Source organism: Saccopteryx leptura, chromosome 13, assembly GCF_036850995.1.
Source record: "Saccopteryx leptura isolate mSacLep1 chromosome 13, mSacLep1_pri_phased_curated, whole genome shotgun sequence".
Lineage (NCBI taxonomy): Eukaryota > Metazoa > Chordata > Mammalia > Chiroptera > Emballonuridae > Saccopteryx > Saccopteryx leptura.
This window is the reverse complement of record NC_089515.1, coordinates 39,028,269-39,049,489: the sequence shown is the minus strand read 5'-3', so window position 1 is coordinate 39,049,489 and position 21,221 is coordinate 39,028,269. Positions and strand designations below refer to the sequence as shown.

General features: G+C 47.7%; 1 protein-coding gene across 1 annotated transcript in view; it reads right to left on the bottom strand.

Moving 5' to 3' along the window:
• The window catches only part of PDE8A (phosphodiesterase 8A), a 155,832-nt gene that overhangs the window by 19,549 nt on the left and 115,062 nt on the right, over positions 1-21,221 (bottom strand). The window contains exons 6-11 of the mRNA XM_066355110.1: positions 18,989-19,077; positions 13,601-13,679; positions 12,062-12,199; positions 6,189-6,271; positions 4,640-4,691; positions 4,496-4,538 (exon numbers count right to left, since the gene is read on the bottom strand). Coding sequence (XP_066211207.1) covers positions 4,496-4,538; positions 4,640-4,691; positions 6,189-6,271; positions 12,062-12,199; positions 13,601-13,679; positions 18,989-19,077 — 484 coding nt within the window. The remainder of the gene's footprint in view (positions 1-4,495; positions 4,539-4,639; positions 4,692-6,188; positions 6,272-12,061; positions 12,200-13,600; positions 13,680-18,988; positions 19,078-21,221) is intronic.

The window sequence follows — 21,221 nt, the reverse complement described above, 5'->3', positions numbered from 1 at the left end:
AGTGTTCCAGGTCAATGCTTTTACCCACTGCACCACCGCAGGTCAGGCTATATTTAGGAATAAATTTAATGAAAGATTTCAAGATTTATACACTGAAAATGCAAAACTTTGCTGAGAGAAAAGAAAGACAAGCTAAACAGAGATATACAGCATTTCATCATCTGAAAGACAGCATTAATATTTCTTTTCCTCAAATTGATCTATATAGATTCAAGAGAACCCCAGATAAAATTCAGGAGATAGAAACCCACACTGCCGCCTACAGCCTGCTTTGTGGTCTGTCCTCCTCGCCAGCTGTGAATGGCGTGACAGTGGAGAAGTCTTCCCCTCCCAGGTGACCAGCACCGCCCAGCATGTAGCAGATGCTCAATAGACACGTCTGCTCGCCATTCACCTGCCAGTGCTGGCACAAATAAAAGCACCACTAACTACAACCACTGAATTCCTAAGAGCGCCCTGCTGGCAGTCAAGGACAGAAGCAGTCTGCCTGCGACAGCCCGCCTTTCTCTCTCACTGGGCTCGACTTTGTGGGGCTGTCAGCACAGCTGCTCCCCCTCCGCAGCTCTGACATCTGCTTCTGCCTCTGACACAGAACCCTGTGCCCTCTCCCAGTGCTCACTCCTTAAACCGCACCTCCGCCCAACCACACAGACCCAGTGTCTCCTCCCCCTGAGCCTCGTGGGCATTCGTGTCTGCACAGCTGCCTGTGACCATGGGGCTGCGAACCTGGCTGTTCCCTCATCCTTCTGCCCGTGTCCACTCAGCCCACACTGACTGGGCACCCGTGTTAAATGCCCTGAGCCAGGCACCGAGGATGCTAAGGGAATAGGGTCTGGCCTGGGGAACGAAGGCGGGGAGCTCAGGTAACAGCAGTAATTGTGAAGCACAGAAGGAGCCCCAGGAGGGGGCAAAGAGGAGCCAGGAGGTCGTGGGAGGCCCATGTGGAAGGGCAGTGTGGCTTCTGAGGACAGGCTGTGGAGAGAGTGCAGGGCAATAAAGCAGACTTTAATTTCTACCTAAAGTTTTAAAGCGATTTTCTCTCCCTCCACAATGCTAGTCCTGCCCTTGACCTGTTTGCTTCAGACACCGTTTCCACTGGCACCACTGTGGGGAAGCATCCCCAGCTCAGCCCCCACCCTTGTGGTATACAGTGCATGCAAATTACTTCTACTTCCCAACAGGCAGTGTGCAGCCCACGTTCATGTCCGTGTGCCCAACGCCAGGCTCAGGACCTGATCCAGACCAACCCAAGGTTTATAGGCTAGACACTTGTCACACTGAGTGTCTGGTGAGACAGTATCATGTGGAAACAACACGCAGGGCAGTTAGAGGGGACCTGTGCTGGGAATTTGCTACTTTCCCGGACACCCCGAGTCCGAGCCCCTTTTCCCGCGATTCCCACTACGGATGGGGGAGGCCAGACCTCCTTGCTCCGTTCCCCATCAGTGAGGCTCCCGCACAAGGGCCGGCACCAATGGGTGAGGCAGGGGAGCGAGGCTGTGAAGACACCCTGTCCCAGTGGTGGTGACGCCTGTGCCGGAGCCTGCGGAGCCCCACCGTGCTGCTCCCAGGGCAGCAGGCTGGCGCCCAGCTTCCCTCGGTTCCTGACCTTTTTCTCAGAATGCTGCTTCAGCTTTCTTGTCCAACCTGTAAGCCACCTTATCTCCTTCTAATAAACTCCTTTTCTGCTTTAGAACTGACTTCTGTGGTGTGTGCCCAAGGAGCCTGGCTGGCCCGCTGCCTGTACCCCGTGGCCCTCCCATGCAGGACAGCTGGCTGTCTCCCAGACATACGGCCAGTCAGCTGCTGAGGAGAAGATGAGGGGCCAGCCCACCCGCCCGCCCGCTGTTGAGAAGAGCAGGGCTCCTGAGGGCATGCCCTAATGAGACGACAGCATGGCCCAGCACAGTGCAGTCTGAGAGAGTCCCCAGCTTCACATCCTCTAGAGCAGCGGTTCTCAACCTGTGGGTCGCGACACTGGCGGGGTCGCCTAAAGCCATCGGAAAATACATAATGCATATCAGGTATTTACATTCTGAATCATAACTGTAGCAAAATTACAGTTATGAAGTAGCCACCAAAATTATTTTTTGGTTTGGGGTCACCGCAACATGAGGAACTGTATTGCGGGGCCACGGCATTAGAAAGGTTGAGAACCACTGCCCTAGGACCATGTCACTGGTTCTTCCTCTAGTTCCAGCTGTCATTTACCGGCTGCCTGACTCTAGGCTGTCATTTAACCCTTCTCAACTTCAGTTTCTTTCTCTTTAATAAATAAATGCTAATAATAATAGCCATGCCTATCTCAGAGGGCTGCTCTAAATATTAAAACGCAATCCAAGTCAAGGTGCTCCCTGAGCCTGCAGTGAAGGGTGACAGTCACGCTGGGCCCATACTGGTAGCTTCCACTCCTGACCCCTCCACCCCTGCGGGCTGGCATCGGCCCTCACCGCTGTCCCGAACCTGCCCTTTTCCACAACATAAATGAGCTCTTGGTGCAAACGCCATCTCTGCTCTCTGCAGTGTCCACCATTGCGTGTCCCCCTCCTCCCATTCCTTCACTCCGGTCCACCAACCAGGTGCCCATCCTTCCGACCCCAATGCAGTGTAGGTGGTCTCCAGGCACCTGCCGTCTCCCGCTGGGCCGCCTCAGTCTCTGCTCCCTCATTAGCCCTGCTCGGTCTCATCAGCTCCACACTGGAGCTACGTGCTCGCGCTCTGCTGGCGGCAAACACCCAGCCGCAGCCCTGCTCTTTCTGCAGCACAGAAACATGGGCTCCGGCGCCCGGCGGGCACTCACCTGAAATCTGCAGAATGAATGAGCAAATGAATGAACACACAAACGAGTAACGCCTTCCACATTCGCCTTCCCCAGCCAGATGGCCACACCTTCGATGTCCAGGCTTAACCACTACCTTCCAACTGCCCCTTCTTGCTTTCCTCTCTGGCCCCACACCACTTTCCCATCTGGCCTCCCTCTCTCTTCCTCCTGTCATCATCTTATTATGGCCTGGCTGTTGTTTGCTCTCCTACAGACTATGGCGACATTGGCATTCTTGTCTCTGGCCCTCCTTCCACCTAACCTGTCGTCAGACGGCAAGCTGCTCCCCAGCTCCACCACCCTCAGGCTCCCGCTGCCGACAGATGACAATTCTCACTTCCGCCTGGCATCCAGGGACCCGTCATGAGCCCAGTTCCTCTGTCCACACTGACCTTTTGTACCAGTTACATTTAATCTCTGCTCTTTCTAGAACACACTCTGTACTTTCCCTCTTCTGTGCCTGTTTTTATTTCTGGAATTCTTTTCTTTTCACATCCTCTTCTTAATTTAACTCCACCTGTCCCATCTGAACTTTCCCCTCTTCCTCTGCAGCACTGGGACACCCCTGGTCCTTCCTCACCCACAACCGAGCACCTCTTATCACCTGCCATGAGCCCTTGGTACAAGCAGGTCCCTTTTCTCCATGTGAAAGCCCTGAACGCCCTTGGCGCCCATGAGACCTGTCCCAGCATGCGCAGAGGCTTCTGAAGTTCACCAGTGGGGTGAACGCCAGCGCCACCACTTCGTAGATGGATGTCCCTGGGCGCATTACTTAGCCTTTCAGTTTCCCTATCTGTAAAAATGGAACTTCACCTACGAATTGTCTATGTTGGGGTGTTACAAGGCTTCAATCCAGCACACTCAGCACCATGCCCTCACACAGTAAATGCTCAGAAAACACGAGGGCAAGTCCAAGAAGGCAAGAACGAGCCGTCCGCTGCTGTGGAAGGCACAGCCCCAGAACTGAAGGATGGGGACAGTCTCCTCCCCGGACACCTGCTGTGACACAGTGCAGGATGGAGCAGAGGCTCCCGGGCACAGCAGGAGACAGACACGGGTCAGGCGACTCTGAGGAGTCCAGCTCCCTTCCTGTAGGCTGGCGGTGATCAGTGTCAGGAAATGAAGATGTCCTCGCCAAAGTACTCCAGTATGACCCCTCTATTCCACCTCGTACAGCACCGATCGGGCCAACACACCACATGCCAGTCAACACATTTTCACATTAACCCATTTATGCCAGAGGTTGCAATTCAGTTCTTCAAAAATTGTCCAAAAATTTACATCACTTTTTGGCAAGCTCCCAGCACGCCAGTATCTGCAGCAGTGACTAACTCTGTGCCCCATGTGACAACATGTACCCTCAGGAGACAGACGTGTGAAACACCTGACCTTGAGCAGTAGGACAGAAATAACTCCCACATCAATATCGCTCCAATAATGGAACACGAGGCAGACAGGGGTGAAGCTCACACATTTGAGGTGACCAGTTCTCTCCCTACAGGACACTTGTCAGAATGTCCTCAAGTGCTCAGGTCCCTGGGGAGCTGGGGAGACCATCCTAGGGGACCGTCCCACTGGTGCAGCAGGCAGGCCAGTCAGAGGAAGGGGCTGTTTTCATTTCATTTTTTTTCAAAAGCTCAATAAACTCTTAAGAATGAATATGGGGCACCATACCTTTGTGGTTGTCAGACTGACCACATTCAGTTATTTTCTCAGCCTAAAAATAAATTGTAAAAGCTGTTAGTTCTGATTGCCTAGGTGTGCAGTCAGAGGCATCGTGCTGGGGTGCAGCTGGGGCCCCAGGCTTCCCCTACATACCTTATTGTTGTCATTGCACACTCTGATAATGGACACATAGTGTCTAATTTTTCTGCAAGTAGAAAACAATGCATTATTTCTCTCCCGGCTCTCTATTCTGATGGACAGGTAGCTGTTTTTCACTAAGAAAGAGCATCTGTCTCCCACAATACACAGAGTGCTCTGAAGAAAGCACTTGTGTGGTTGTGGCCCACACCACCAATAAGCAAGTATCTACAAACACTCTTTGGTATCTATCTGTAGAAAAGAAGTTGACTCTTCAGTAGAAACAACAAAATTCTTCCAAGTCATCATAACATACAGTAAAAAAATCCCTGTTTTTATAAATGTACTGCATGTTAACCAACCAGAAGCCTGTAATCCTATAACATGTTTTCATTGTCACGACCCCTTTCGCTGCACTCTGGCCCCTGCAAGCAGTCTGATCAGTTACTCACGGAAGCAGCAGCCCCCTAGCCCTCGCTCCGCGGGGGGCTGAAGGCAAAGCGACCAAGGCTTATCTCAGAAGCTGCTGACTCTCCACACTTATTGTTCCTTCAATTTTTTTTATCCCAGTTTTTCCCCTTGATGATCATATCCCTATCTACTTACTACAAAAAAATTTGGAAAGGACATAGGAAGGTAAAGAGTCAGAACAGAGAGCCCACACAGCTGCATCTCCCCAAGGCCATCGCCGGCTGGCAGCAAAGCCTGGTGACCAAGCACGTGAACCATGCAGTCAGCACAGAAGTCTCAGCCTGGCTCCGCCAAGCGCTGGCGCCGAACCCGGGCCAGGAACCTCTCCGTGCAGCCTCAGTTTCCTTATCTGGAGGCTGGAGAGGTCACAGTGCCGACAGCCCAGGGCTGCGGTGAGGGCGCAGGCACTGGGACCCGAAGTAGCAGCTGTTAAGACACCACTGCCACACCTTCTTCCTAGTCCTATCTCCTTCTTTCATGTTTGTGACTCAGATCACACAGTAGGTATGGCTTTACATTTTGACTTTTGTATTTATCATAAGAAATTCCCTTGTAATTTACTTTTCTGTCATCATTTCTAATGGTTTCACATTTTATTGTGGGTGTTCTATGACATAATCATACTTTTCCATTGTTCATGTTACTTAAGATAGATTCTGAGACAAACCATAGATTTTTAGGCTCCTGATATCCCTGCTTTCCAACTGTAGTCACATCTGTTTTATATGAGAGTTTCTGTAAATGGTAGTATTTAAAATATTTTTATTTAATGTGATAGGTCTATGCAGCAATAAACATGGGCTATCCGATTAGACGGAAGTCTTTTAAGTGTGGGGAGCCCACCATTCAGTGTTCTTGTTGAACAGGTAATAAGTGGCATTCTGATTCAGTACGTCGATCCCATGTCTGTGCAGTGTAAGCAAGAGGGCGGCTCCAAGTCCCCAGCTGGACGGCTGTAAAGCCATTCATTGATGACACCTGACCTGTTACAAGTCTTTCAAATTTCTGCATGAAGTTATTTACTTAAGTTTCAAAGCACATTTTATAAGCCACACACGGCATGTTGACTGGAGTACTCGTTGCTTCCACTTACCCACCCTGTCCAATGACAGGTATTATCTTCACATTCTGTTGGATGCTGTCTCCATTTTTGGCATAGTGGACTCCTTGCCACTCCTATAAATGGAACGTAGGTATTATACTTTGTGTTCAAAACATAAACCCAAGAACATTTTCCACTCCAGGTTCTGATTCATATACCATTGCCAAAGCAATCAGCACAAAAATGATCCTGACCCTACACAATTTTGGGTAATCTGACAATTCTTTCTCAGCCTGCCAAGCCTGTCTTCTCCCGGGCTGCTGACAACAGCCAGGGTGCCACAGTCTAAGTGGTCACTGTCTTCAGTGGCTGTTTGCTGGCGAAGGGGCCCCTGGCCCACGAGTGGCGAGCAGTTCCTTCCCTTTACCTACTGCCCAGGCGCCTCCTCTCATAACTCGGACTGCTCTGATGTGGGGGTGGGGGTCAGTGGCCTTGGCCCTGCATTTGAGAGGGGAAGAATCAGGATTAGGCAGAGAAGGGAACATTCTGTGGCCACTAGCATGGTGAATTGCGACCATCCTCTGGGTTGTGGGAGGGTTTGGGACCCTCTGCACTTGTAGGGATGATGAGGGAACAGCCAGGACTGGGCTCAGGCAGAACAAACAAGTGAGAACTTAAGACATTGCCAGGGCTGCAATGGCATTAGTCACGTTCTCAGATCAGAGAAAATACAGGAATCTTTCTGAACAGAACTAGTCTGAGGGAGCAGGTAAGTGCTGGACGTGTCTGCAGGGAGAACAGGGCCCCCGGGGCTCCCCTGCCCCTAGGGTGGTGGGGAGAAGCCAGGGTGGAGCTAGGCTGCTACCACCCAAAAGTTCTTAAGCTATAAAAATCCCTGAAACCCACTGTAGGACAAGCTCCTGGGGTGTTCTGTAACCTTTGACCTTGCATAGTCTCACAGGACCTAGAGCGGAGTCAGGCAGGAAGTGGACCACCACGACAGCCTTGGTGGCTTGGCTCAAGTGTCCTGTCCAGACCCTTATACAAGGTCAACCCTGAAAGCTGCTGTGCTTGGGTCACGGCGACCTGCATGCACATGCCAACAGTAAAATCTCCTCTTCAGACTCCTCTGGAAAAGTGGATCCAAGAGAAACCAGGGTACTAACTGATGCTTCCTGGTGTACTTCTCACAACAACGGGCACCAACAAAGGACTGAATTCAAAAAGAGCTACAGAGCCCAGCTCAGTGCTCACTGCCCAAGAGCAGAAGGGAGGTGTGGGCACTCCTGAGTTCTGAGGGGAGACTGGCCACTCTGGAAATGGGCAAGGACTAAACAGGGACCCCGCAGGGATGTGCCTCCTGGCCTCCATACCCACACACCCACCGCAGCAGGCAGGGCTGAGGCTACCGCTGACTCACCATCAAGAGAAACAGGGGAGACTGGTTACAGTGGTGTTTGCAAAATTCTGTGAGTAAACCAACACCACTGAACGATGCACTTTTTAAATGGGCAAATTGTATGGTGTGTGAATTCTTTCTCAATAGAGCTGTTAGATTTGAAAGAGTGGGAGAAATATGAAAACAATTCAATCAGTCAATTAGCATTTAAATATATATATTCATAATTTTCTCTTCCAGCCCTTTCTGCGTAGACGTGGGCAGCTGCCTGATACCGAGCAGGTGTAAGAGGCCGCGTCCACCAGACCTGACAGCCAGCTGTCTGAGCAGGGAGCTCAGCGATCACTCTGCTGGGGTCACAAGTTGCCTGGAAGTTTTCTAGTCACCAGTGGAAACAAAATAGTATTTTCTTGACATAGATCCTATTTCTTATCAAAAATATATTCTAAAATATTGACTTATCCTAATTTCTAAGTTTCAGTTCCTGATAATAACAAAAGTCCTGCCTCAGAACGCTGTCAGAAAGATGACACCTGGTAATGCTCATAAACTGTACGCAAAGTGCCGGCAGTAACTAGCCGGTATGTCACCAGGTGGCTTTGTGCAGTAACTGGCCAGTATGTCACCGGGTGGCTTTGCGCAGGCCCCTCTCTGCGGAACTCCCCTCAGAGCTGCACTAAGGCCCCACCTCCCTCCTGCTGTGGGGCAAGCGAAGCACCAAGCTGGTGCTCTGACTGCTGAGACAGCCCCTTTTCGTCACCAGCTGTCCTGTCCCCTGGCTAGCACAGTGCTTGTGTGTGGGAAACAGTCAGAGAACACTGGGAAAAGTAAGCCGAGGTGGGACCACAGATTCATGGCTGCCCAGCTAAGTGATCTGAGCTCTATACTGAGGAGTGACATGGTCAGTGATGGTTGGTAAGGCCAGTCTCTCAGTCATACAGGTGGACCGACTGGAGATGGAGGGCCAAGAGACTGGACACCCAAATGAATGCAGCCACCACAATCCCAGGTGTGAAACAAAGGCCCTGAACCAAGTCAGGTCCAGGCAGTGGACACTCAAAGGCAGGGCTTAGCTTAGCTTAGCCTGCTGGTGGCGGTGCAGTGGATACAGCATCAACCTAGAACACTGGGGTCCCAGGTTCAAAACCCCAAGGTCATCAGCTTGAGTGCAGGCTCACCAGCTTGAATATAGGGTCACTGACTTGAGTGTGGGATCATCAACATGATCCCAAGGTTGCTAACTTGAGCCCCCCAATCAAGGCATATATGAGAAGCAATCAATGAACAACTTAAGTAATGCAACTATGAGTTGCTGCTTCTCATCTCTCTCCCTTCCTGTCTGTCACCTTATCTCCCTCCCTCCCTCCCACACACAAAAAAAAAAAAAAAAAAAAAAAAAAAAAAAAAAAGAGAAAAGCAGGACTTAGCAGATATCAAAGCTCAGTGATGAATTTAATGGAGGACACTAAGGGTGGGGAGAAACTAAGCCCTCCTGGGAATTAAGTCCAGGCAACAGTGAGGATGGTGCCTGAGCAGAGACGGCAGGGCTGGAGGGCCGGTCTCATCAATGGGGAATAAGAGGCTATCATTGCTAGACCGACCTGGGAAAAGAGGCGGGGCCAAACCTGGAGGGGAGTGAGTGTTGGACGCAGAGCAGGAAAGTGCGTCAATGAGCAAGGGGCAGTCTGAGGAGCACAGCAGGGACAGAGCCCCGGGGAACTGGGAGGACACAGGAAGAAGAGTCGGAGAGGATGGAAGTGGGTGGGGGAGGACAGCGGAAGAGTCTCGAGGGTCCATGCTGTGAAGAGATAAAGTCCCCTGCAGCCATACGTCACTGTCAGAGGCAGGAGATGAGCAGCCAACCTTTATTTAGTCAGTGCCTATAAGACACAATTTCTGAGGCAAAATTTTCAAATTTTCTGAAAGAGAAGAGCTATGCAAGGCTCTTCTGTCACTTCTCATCTGTGAAGAGGAGAGACTGCGTTCCAGAGCCCTGACTGAGAAGTCCGGGGAAAAAGGAGGAGGAGCGTCCAGGAGCATGCATGTAGGTACAGGGGACAGGAGTGTGGGAGCTGGAAACCAAGGTCCCTGAGAGTATCAGCTTCACCCAAAAGGGGAGCATTCACTGAGAACAGTGGGCCTGAACATCAACCAGAATATCTCCTCCGCTCACGAGAATATCCAACTGACTGGCACCCCCAGAATCTGACACTCTGAAGCCCCCACCCCATCACCTAACCACTTCTGAAGTCTCCACTCTGGTCCCCAGTGCACGTCTGAACGCCCCGCTGGCCAGGGTGCCACTGTCACCCAGGGCCGGTTTTCTCCTAGGGCTCTGGTCGGCAAACTGCAGCTCGCGAGCCACATGCAGCATTTTGACCCCTTGAGTGTGGCTCTTCCACAGAATACCACGTGTGGGTGCTACTTCGATAAGAAATGTACCTACCTATATAGTTTAAGTTTAAAAAATTTGGCTCTCAAAAGAAATTTCAATCGTTGTACTGTTGATATATGGCTCTGTTGACTAATGAGCTTGCTGACCACTGTCCTAGGGGGACTCCATTAGAAAGGCCATCTATTTCCCCACCTCACAGATCACCCAGCTAAGTGCCCTGCCCGGCTGCAGTACCACCAGAGAGCCAGCAGGTGACTGACAAAGGACAAATGGCCACTTTTCTCCTCTCCCTAAGAACTGAACACACACAAAAATATCCAGATTCCTTTTTGAAATAAAGCAGCATAGAGGTTAAAAACACGATCATCTTGCACATTCTCTGCTCAGAATCAACAGTTTAGAGAGCCAGCCCCTGCTGCCCGAGCCTGAGCCCCTGTACAGGTGTGCAACGGCACTACCACAGGGACCTGGGCCTGGAGGGACCCCAAGGCCAATGGCTCGCCCGCCCCACAGCGCCCCCCACATCTCCAGGCCCTCTTCATGGGGAGGGAGGTGGTCGCCTCACTGCAACTGCTGTCAGGTCAAGGGGCACGAGGGCCCAGGTGAACCTCACGGCAAGACCACAGGCTGACCAGCGGCAGCAGGGACCTAAACGCCAGGGTTGGGACGGCCACAGCAAAGTCCCCTCAAGGCTGCTGAGTCTCAGGTGATGGCTGCCCTGCACCTGCCCTCTGAGGATGCCCCTTTCTACTGAGGGGCGGAGCATGGGATCTAACCCATGCAGTGCACCCGAGCACCTGGGGGTCTCTTCATCCACCTCAGACGTCATTTCTCTTTCCAGGAAGAAATCATCATCCTTGCCTGCCTGACCTGTGGTGGCACAGTGTATAAAGCATTACCTGGAACGCTGAGGTCACAGATGCAAAACCCCAGCCTTGCCCGATCAAGGCACATATGAGAAACAACTACTATAAGCTGATGCTTCCCACTCCTCCCCCTTCCTCTCTTCTCTCTCTAAAAAATCAATCAATAAATAAAATCTTAAAGAAAGAAAAGAAATCATCATCCTTGACAGAAGAGCGGGAGGTAGAATAAGACCCAAGCAGTGCCCACTTTTATTTCCCTGACGGTGCACCCTGGGCCCTGGCAGCGACCTGCTCTATCCTCGTTGTCACTGTGGGGGATCATGGTGCTCAGAGCCACAAGGAAGCAAAAGGACATGTGCCCACTCACGGTGTTTTTGAGGGGCTCCAGCGTGTGGGGGCGTGCGCTCCGCCAGGGCCTCCTGCCCCTAAGGCAGACTGGTCTTTTCTGTAATAGGGCAGCACTGGCCGCAGGGGGGAAAGTGTCACTTTGCTGGGGTCTCCACAGTGAGCAGAAAAGCAGGTCATCAATTTCTCAAAATTTTTAAATAATCATATTAATAATTCCTACCCAACTTCTAAAAGTTTAAATGAGCCCAACAGAAAAAACTAAGTGACTATGAAAGCAGAAGCCTCTTTCTTCTCATGTTCTAAAACCCATAACAGCGCCAGAAGCCACTGTTTAGAGAGAGATCCAATCTTTCAGACCAAGCCTGCCTGTCTGTCTGCCCTTCAGCACCGTGATTATGTGCCTTCTCACATTACGGATAATGACTCCTCTTATCTGATTGTTTTGCACCCTGCAAATGAGTTGTCTAAGGCAAGACTTGGTGTTTTGGTTTTCTTTCTATACCAGAGCCCAGCAGAGTGCCCGGCACACAGGAGGCATTTTAGAAAATGCTGAGTGAATGAACGGGCTCAGGTGTGTTCTGGGAACAGTCATCTCACTGGCATCCTTTCTCCAGAACCATCTGCTCATCTCCACCACTTAGAAGATCAATAACTACAAAGATCAGCTTAGTTATAAAAATGAAAACAATGACTTTAAGTGTCAAAGTTACTTTGATTAATGGCTAATCATACTATGTACTTCCTTGGCCTCGGTTTCCTCACTTGCAAAATAGGAATAATGGAAAAGACCACCACACTTCTGCCCCGCTGGAAGAGTAAGGCTGAGATTACCTGGCACGTGCGGTGCTCAATGAACACTAAGTCTCCTACCTTCCCTGTTACATGAAAGGAAAAAAGGTACTAACCTCTTACTTACCTTTCCCGTCCTGATGCACGAATTTATAGTATTGAATAAATCAGCCTTTTTTTCATTTATAGGCACTTCTGCTAACTCCTTCCCTACTAATTCACCTGCCTCATAGCCCATTGTTGTTTCAAATGCAGGATTTACATACTGAGGGAGAGACAAAAAAAGCATCAAGTGAATTAAAATAAAATTTGAAGAGGACAGGGAAGACTGTTCCACCCACACCACCATCTCTGCCCCCTGAAGCTCAGGAGCCGGGAGCTCCCCGTGCAGTTCTGAAGCCTTGAGAGCAGAGCCAGAGCAGCCTCTGCCTGGGACCACCTGGCTGGCTTCCCGCAGCGCCCCCCACCCCGGGTTGGGGGGGGCACTGAAACGCCAGCAGAGGAAAGATGCCCTGTGGAGACCAACCAGGGCCTTGGACCAGGGTGGCCCGGACCAGGCTCAGTGAAACAAAGCACCAGACTGGGATCTGAACACCCAGGCTCTCCTCCCGCACGTCCCTCCCCTCCCAGTCTCAGGCTGCACTTCTCAGCTTCTCACGTGATGCCCATGAATAATGTATTTGGAAAGCAGGTTGTGAACTAGAAAAGTGTTTGCAAATATAAGGCTTTATGGTTCAATTTCAAATAGGCATAGAAGACTAGAAGAAAATGTACGGGAAAGCCATGTGTGTGCTGCTAATAATAATAAAATGACAATAATCGCTCCTGTTTAAGGTCTGCTTTTCTTGGTAGGTGCTACAGTAAGGCACTTCACACACACTAACTCACTTGGTCCTCAGAACATCCTTACAAAAGGCAGGCTGCGGTTCTTATTAACATTTCTCCCATTTGTACCGATGAGACAGCAGATTCAGACAGATTAAGTAATTTGCCCAAAGACACTCAACTAGAATGGGGCCAAGGTCTGTTCGATGCCAAGCCTGTGCCCTCAACCATGGGCCCCTGTGCTACCTCTCAGGGTACCCACTCCTGGATGTCGACATCACCAATTCTTTACCAAGAGAGTCACAGTTAGTTAAAGAGAAGGACTGGGGTGCTCAGACTAAATCAAGGGGAACTATTCTCAGGCAAAAGGAACATTTTCCCAGCATAACTCTCTCTTTCACTGTTATTTAAAAGTACAAGCCTGCTGTCTTAAGTCACTGAGGTAAACCCATTTTGCTAATAATGAGTCATTTCTTCGGTAATTATTAGGTAGTCTTTTGAAATTTTGAGTAGTTTCTGGTAAATTTCTTTAAGTGTCAACTACCTTCGAAGACAGTGAGACAGGTGGGAGCTCACAGGCCTGTGGTCAGCGCAGACTCCCTTGTGCAACAGCCCCCCCACCCCAGCAATAATCCTCCGGACACGTCTCTCTTTAAACAGAGGTAATTCTTCATACCTTTTCTAACCTACAGAGAGACATTATTTTAAATTATGTACTTTGTAACTTTTGTTTGGATCATCCTCTATGGAAAAATTGGTCTCTCGAACTTCAAAAAGAAAAAAAATCATATTAGAAGGGTTCAGCCCTAAAAATGAGAACAAAACTTCCAAAGTAACGAACCTGTATAACATGGTCTTCACTTATAATTTCAATTGCTTCTTGACTCTTCTCTAATGCAGCGAAGATTGAGTTACAAGCCCTTTATGGGTAGGAAAAAAAGGGATGGGTTAATGTAAATACTACCAAATCTAATATAATCTTGAGGTATTACATTAACTTACTTAAATGTTTTTTGTCTGATTATAAAGGTAACTAATGCTAATTCAAAAAAGGGAGGAAATATTAGAAAGCATAAAGAAGAAGTGAACACCTCCAACAACACCACTGCTGGGGGCCGTGACCATGCAGTCTGTCCTTCCTCCCTGTCTGAGGACAGAGGAAGGGTTGGGCACACACCAGGGCTCAAACCACAGCCTGTCACTGGCTGTGGGACCCTGGGCACGTGACTGAAACTCCGAGTCCCCTTTCTCACCATCTGAAGAGTCCTCGTAAGGACTAAACGAAAGAATACAGTCAACAATCCTTCACAGAACCAGGTAGGAAAGAGGCAGTTCATCATTTGTAGTTAGGACGTTAAATAAGCGCTTTCCACAAAATTGGGATCGTCGGGATAACTAGCTTTACTCCCTGCTTTGTTCATTTAGCCTTGTTTTGTAGCACTATCCCATGTCCTTAGTGTTTGAAAGCACTTTAATTGTACAAGTAACAAGGGTTTACTGAAAAAGTTAGAAAATACAGATAAAAAATTGTAAATGAGATACCATTAGAATAGCTAAAATAAAAAAGACAGGGCCTGGCCAGTTGGCTCAGGTAGAGTGTCGGTCTGGCGGGTGGATGTTTCAGGTTTGATTCCTGGTCAGAGCACACAGGAGAAGCTACCATCTGCTTCTCTACCCCTCCCCCTCTCACTTCTCTCTCTCTCTCTCTCTCTTATCTATCTATCTATCTATCTATCTATCTATCTATCTATCTATCTATCTATCTAATCTCTTCTCCTCCCCGCCTGCAGCCAAGGCTCCATTGGAGCAGAATTGGCCCAGCGCTGAGGATGACTCCATGGCCTCCGCCTCAGGTGCTGAAAAAATGGCTCTGGTTGCAACTGAGCAAAGGCCCCAGATGGGCAGAGCATCACCCCCTAGTGGGCTTGCCAGGTGGATACTGGTTGGGGTGCATGCGGGAGTCTGTCTCTGTCTCCCTTCCTCTCACTAAAAAAAAAAAAAAAAGTAATTGCAAGTGTTGGTGAGGAACCCCAAAATGGTGCCGCCCCTTTGGAAAATAGTCTGGCACTTCCTCAAATTGTTACAGTTACCATCTGTCCCAGGTACATACCCAGCAGAAATGAAAATGTATTTCCACACAAAAAGTGAAAGCAACACAATGTCTACCAGCTAGCTGATAAATGAATAAAATATAGTAAATCCATACAATGAAATATTATGCAGGCATAAAAAGAAATTATGTCCTGATACATATGGATGAACCCTGAAAACATGCGAATTAAAAGACGCCAGTCACAGGCCCTGGCCGGCTGGCTCGGTGGTAGAGCGTCGGCCTGACGTGCGTTAGTCCCAGGTTCGATTCCCGGCCAGGGCACACAGGAGAAGCGCCCATCTGCTTCTCCACCCCTCCCCCTCTCTTCTCTGTCTCTCTCTCCCCCTCCCGCAGCCAAGGCTCCATTGGAGCAAATATGGCCCGGGCGCTGGGGATGGCTCCATGGCCTCTGCCTCAGGCGCTAGAGTGGCTCTGGTCGCAACAGAGCAACGCCCAGGATGGGCAGAGCACTGCCCCCTGGTGGGCATGCCGGGTGGATCCCGGTCGGGCGCATGTGGGAGTCTGTCTGACTGCCTCCCCGTTTCCAACTTCAGAAAAATACAAAAAAAAAAAAAAAAGACGCCAGTCACAAAGGACCTCGTACTGTATGATTCTATTTATATGAAATATGCAAATAGATAGAGAATTCAGATTAGCAGTTGTCTAGGGCTGGAGGTAATGGAAATGTTTTAAGATTGTAGCATGGTTGCTCAACTCTGAATATACTAAAAGTTACTGAGCTGTGCACTTGAAACATGAACTGGCCTGACCTGCAATGGTGCAGTGGATAAAGCGTTGACTTGGAACACTGAGATTGCCAGTTCAAAACCCCAGGCTTGCCTAATCAAGGCACATACAAGATGCAACTACTCTTGAGTTGATTCTTCCCACTCCTCCCCCACCACCCCCTCTCGTCAATAAATAAAATCTTTGTAAAAAGAAACATGAACTGTACAGTATATGAATAACATCTCAATAAAGTGTTTATGAGGTCAAATCATCTGAAATCCCAACACCTAGACCTATCAATTGGTGTTCTAGGCAATTTCTTGTGTAAGTAAATATGCAATGTATGTATTTATAAAAATAGGATCAAAATCACCACTTTATAATCTGCTTGTCTCACTGAACAATATACACGAATAACCTTCCATATCTATAATTATAGTTCTTTATGACTTTTAAAAATTTCATTTTTCAATTATTGTGTGCATTAAATATTATTTTGCATTACAGCAGTGGTTAGATATCCAAATACTTTACAAAATGTCCCCCTGGCACTGTCAGCACCCACCTGACACCATACATAGGTATTACATATTACTGACTGTACCCCTGTGCTGCACTTTACATCCCTGTGACTATTCTGTCACTGCCAATTGTCCTTCACAACCCCTTCACCTTTTTCACCCAGCCCCCTATGCCCCTCCTCTGCGGCAACCATAAGTCTCTTCTCTGTGTCTATGAGTCTGTTTCAATTTTGTGTTTTTAGATTCCACATACAAGTGAAATCATATGGTATTTGTCTTTCTGTGACTGACTTATTTCACTTAGCATGATACCCTCTAGGTCCATCCATGGTTTTGCAAATGAAAAGGTTTTGCTTTTTTATCGCTGAGTAATATTCTATGTGTACCTACTTCTTTATCCGTTTGTCTATTGCTGGACACTTGCATTTAGGTTGCTTCCACATCTTGGCTATTGTAAATAACACTGCAACAAACAGTGAGGTGCATATATTCCTTTGAAATAGTGTTTTGGGTTTTATCATCACTTTTGACATTCTAAATATATTTTGATATACTATTCAGTAATATTTAATATTCTAAATAATATTCTGTTGCAAAGATATACCATAATTTCTTTTAAAAATTCCCCATGACTGAACATTTGGGCTGCTTCCACTATTTTTCTTATATATGTCTCACAAGAGGGGGGAAAAAAAGAAGCAATTGCTTACTTGTTAATAAAGCGCACAGGTAACATTGAGAAGATTAACAATAACAATGCTTTTTTACATTATTCCTAGTATAACTAAACTGTTCCGCTAAACAGGACAGAGCAGCCTAGCTCTTATTTACTGCCATGTAAAAACCAAGAGAAGTTCCCACCTGTGATTATAACAAGGTTGGAAAGACAGATCTGTGAGAAGCCCTACTGGTTTTATCACTCTTTTAAAATATTTACAGATCTGGTAAATAAAAAATGGTATATGATTTTCCTTTCTTTTATTACTAGTGAAGCTGAACATCTTTTCATGCTTATTGGCCATTAACAGGCATCTCTGAACTGCCTTTTTCACTTTTTCCAAGCGGTGTTTTCATTTTTTAACTGACTTATTAAAACTCTTAATGTATTTAGGATACTAACCTGTCTTATATGTTACAAATACATATATTCTTCCCAGTTTGGTTGTCTAAAATTTAACATCATTTAAGGTGTTTTGTTTTGTTTTTTTACTATAGACCAAACTTAACATTTTTATGTTGCTTAATCTAATTGCCCTCCTTTATAGAATCTGGCTTTTATGTCATGCTGAGTTTAACTCACTGAAGTTTACTTGGAGGTTGCATGAGAGATTGGGCTAGAACTTAATTTTCTTTCCAAATAGTTAACCAGTTATCACAATTCTATTCACTACAAAGTCTGCCCTTTCATGCTGATTTAAATGGACTTATTAATCATATACTAGTAGATTAATCAAATTACATATAGAGTAAGTATGCTAATCTATTTCTAGACTTTACTGTTCTAGGTGTTATGCAAAATGGCTTGTTATAGTTTAGTGCATTTTAATATCCAGCAGAACAAGCCTAGATTCTCTTCCCCCAATTCTCTACCCTGCAGCTCCCCCTTCACGTTTTCCTAGCTCCCTTATAACGGACTCCCCCCAGCCCCATGGCTGTCAGCTGGTACACAGAGAACAAAGCAGGGCACATTGACAGGGGAGTTAAGAGCCACATTTTAGAGTTTGAAGGCAGGAGGGAAAGGTAGTTGCAGACCAGAAACACAAATGGAGCTCTGTGTCACCACAGTGTGGAGAATAGACAAGGAGGAGTCAACACTAGATGTAGGGAGAATGATGGTTTCACAATCCAGCTAAGAGAAGACAGTGGCTAAAGAGGAAGGGGAGCAGCCATATTCCACAGAATCTTAGGAGGCAAACAAACAAAACTTGGCACATGACCTAAGTTAGGGAGGTGTGAAGGAGACAGGGGTTTCAGTCTAGACCAGGCGTCCCCAAACTGCAGCCCCCTGAAAGCCATTTATCCAGCCCCCACTGCACTTCCGGAAGGGGCACCTCCTTCATTGGTGGTCAGTGAGAGGAGCACTGTATGTGGCAGCCCTCCAATGGTCTGAGGGACAGTGACCTGGCCCCCTGTGTAAAAAGTTTGGGGACCCCTGGGACCCTCAGGGTAGGTGACTAAACTAAGGTATTTGAGAAGAAAAGGTGGGAGTTTGTTAGGTTTGGGAATGGAGGCGGGATAAAAAGCACAATTTTGAAAACACAGGACGGCTTTTGCTGTTCTCTGCTTGTGAGATCCTGGCTGGCATTAACCTCCCCGGAATTCAGTTTCTGGATCTTGATTGGACAGAAGTCAGTTCTACCATCACCTCCCGCTCCACAATCTATGCCCCTTGGAAGGAGGGTGCTAGCCTGCTTCCTGTGGTCATATAGTTCTACTAATTTCTCTGCTTTTCTTGAAAGCACAAGGAGTTAGGTTTCCACTCATTAAAAAAACAAAACAAAGCTTTATCAAGAGCAAATGACAAAGAGATTCTTGTAGAGAGGAAAACCTGTCACCTACCAGAGATATAACCAGTGTTAAATGGTTGGCTGTGTGTGTATATTAAAAATATTTTTTTCCTTAAAAAATGTACATATACTTTTGTATCTGCTTTTTCGTTTCCTATTATTTTGGGGCCCCATCTTTAAATCTGAGCCTCCAGTTACTAACATGTCCACTTGTTTAGATACCCAGGCAGACTCCGAAAGTCTGTACGAGGAGAGGAGCCACCCCAGCACCCCATCCTGTCTTAGCAAGAGGTCTGTTACCCCCCCAAAGGCAGCTGTCCACAAGTCCTCACTTGCAGCCGCCCCACGTGATCTGGGGGCCTGCCAGGAGGCAGCATTACCTGAGTTTCAGCTGTGACCGCACCTCTCCGAACTCTAGCTGGAGCAGCTCATTGTAACAGGCCATGAGGCTAGGGTTCTCCACATACCTCTGCAAACAGAGACGGGTATTGTGATTAAACAAATGTGCACCTTTAAGTTAGTATGTCTAGCAATAAAAATAATTCTTTTCAACAGATGTTTCAATTTCATAACTGAAATCTGAAAAATACTTTATCTTTAATGATGAACAGGAAATGAAAGCTGAAAATGTATGGGTATCAATTCACTTATTAAAACCAAGGGCTCTCCTGACCAGTGGTGGCACAGCAGGTAGAGCACCAACCTGGGAGGCTGAGGACTCAGGTTCGAAACCCCGAGGTGGCCAGCTTGAGTGCAGGGTTGCCAGCTTGAGTGTGAGATCCTAGACATCACCCCATGGTTGCTGGCTTGAGCCCCCAAATCGCTGGCTTGAGACCAAGCTTGCTAGCTAGGGCAAGAGGTCACTGGCTCAGCTGGAGCCCCTCGGATCAAGGCACATGTGAGAAATAATCAATAAACAACTAAGGTGCCGCAACTAGGAGTTGATGCTTCTCATCTCTCTCCCTTCCTGTCTGTCTGTTTCACTGTCTCTCGCTAAAAAAAAATTAAAAATAAATAAAAAAGAGGGCTTAAGAATGCTTTTCTCCCCTGGCCGGATGGCTTGGTTGGTTAGGGTCATCCTGAAGCACAGAGGTTGTAGGTTGATCCCCTGTCCAGGCACATATAGGAAGAGATTGATGTTCCTCTCTTTCTCTGACCCTTTCTCTCTCAGTCAAATTGATAAATGAAAAAATATTTTTTAAATTTCTTTAATGCTTTTCTTTCAGTGCCTTGAGGTAAGAGGACTTTGGTTGTGTGCATGTCACTAGCAGAGGCTAGAATATGTAGAAAAATAAATTTACCAACTAAAGTCCTATTATATTAACTTTCAGAGCATGTTCACTCATTCAAGAGCAGTACTTTGTCCTCTTTGCAATTACGCTCACAGGAAGCACAAATTTGCTTGCATCTTTCTTTGCACCTGGGTTTCACAGAGGTAACCCCACCTGGGTCACATTTTCCTACACAGACCTCTTACCATGGTTCAGCTCAGCCAACAAAAGATAACCCTCCAGAGCAGAGGGAGCAAGAGGCTGCGTGTTCACATGTGCTCGCTTTTTAACCTCGACGTCCACCTTTGGGGTAAAATAGCTTGGATGTATACATTCATATCCAGTGAAACATTTGGTTAGCTCACAGAAGGTCATTTGTTGACTTGCATAAAAATACACCCGTCTCTGTGTCCCAGGATCTCACCTGCAGAGCATGTGAGGCAAGCTAAGGCCTTGGAGCATTGGGACCCTGGTGTATCTCAAGTTCCCTGCCGCTACCGGCAGGCAGTGGTGCAAGCATGTGCCCAGGTACCTGTCCTCCCTGTGGTCAGCAGTGTGCACCTATGCGAACAGGCAGCATTCTCGGGTGTTCTGTGGAGTCGAGGCTGACTGAGAGTGAACAGGAGGCCCAATGCTGTCCTCCCCTCTCCGGGGGAAGCTGGCAGGCCTGTCACCTCACCTGGACTTCCACGGGTGAGAAGGGCTGTGTTTTGGTCTGCAGGCATGAGGACCCACGTGACCATGGCCAGCAGTCCTTGACTTCTTTCCTCATGTTTCAATGGGAGAACCCAGCCCATTCACATGCCTCTGCTTTTATTCCTTCCTTACTTTGTGTTTCTGACTGATTGCACACCATTGTTTCCTCTGCCTTTCTCTGCCAGTTTAATTATGTTGCCAGAAATCCTGTATGTCTTTCTTTAGTTTGAAAGGTTTATTAAACTCTTCTGTTCTGTTAATGGTTATCTTACTTTCCACTGATCTCAAAAGCAGACACTACCTGACCTGTGGTGGTGCAGTGGATAAAGCGTTGACCTGGAACACTGAGGTCACCAGTTCAAGGCCCTGGGCTTGCCCAGGCAAGGCACATCCTCTCTTCCGCCTTTCTCTCACCCTCTCCTCTCTCTAAAAATCAATAAATAAAATCTTAAAAAGGAGAGAGAGAGACATAGATTACATTGCTATTATTTGAAAACAAGATGCCACTTACAAAGCAGCTCCCCCAGAGCAATGCTGTAGTCTGCACCTTTCCCACAAAGATGAAATTTCAAAACACGCTCACTGTCCACCTCCCTTCCACATCTGCCCAATGAAGGCCATGTGAAGGCTTGCAGCTCCGCCTCCT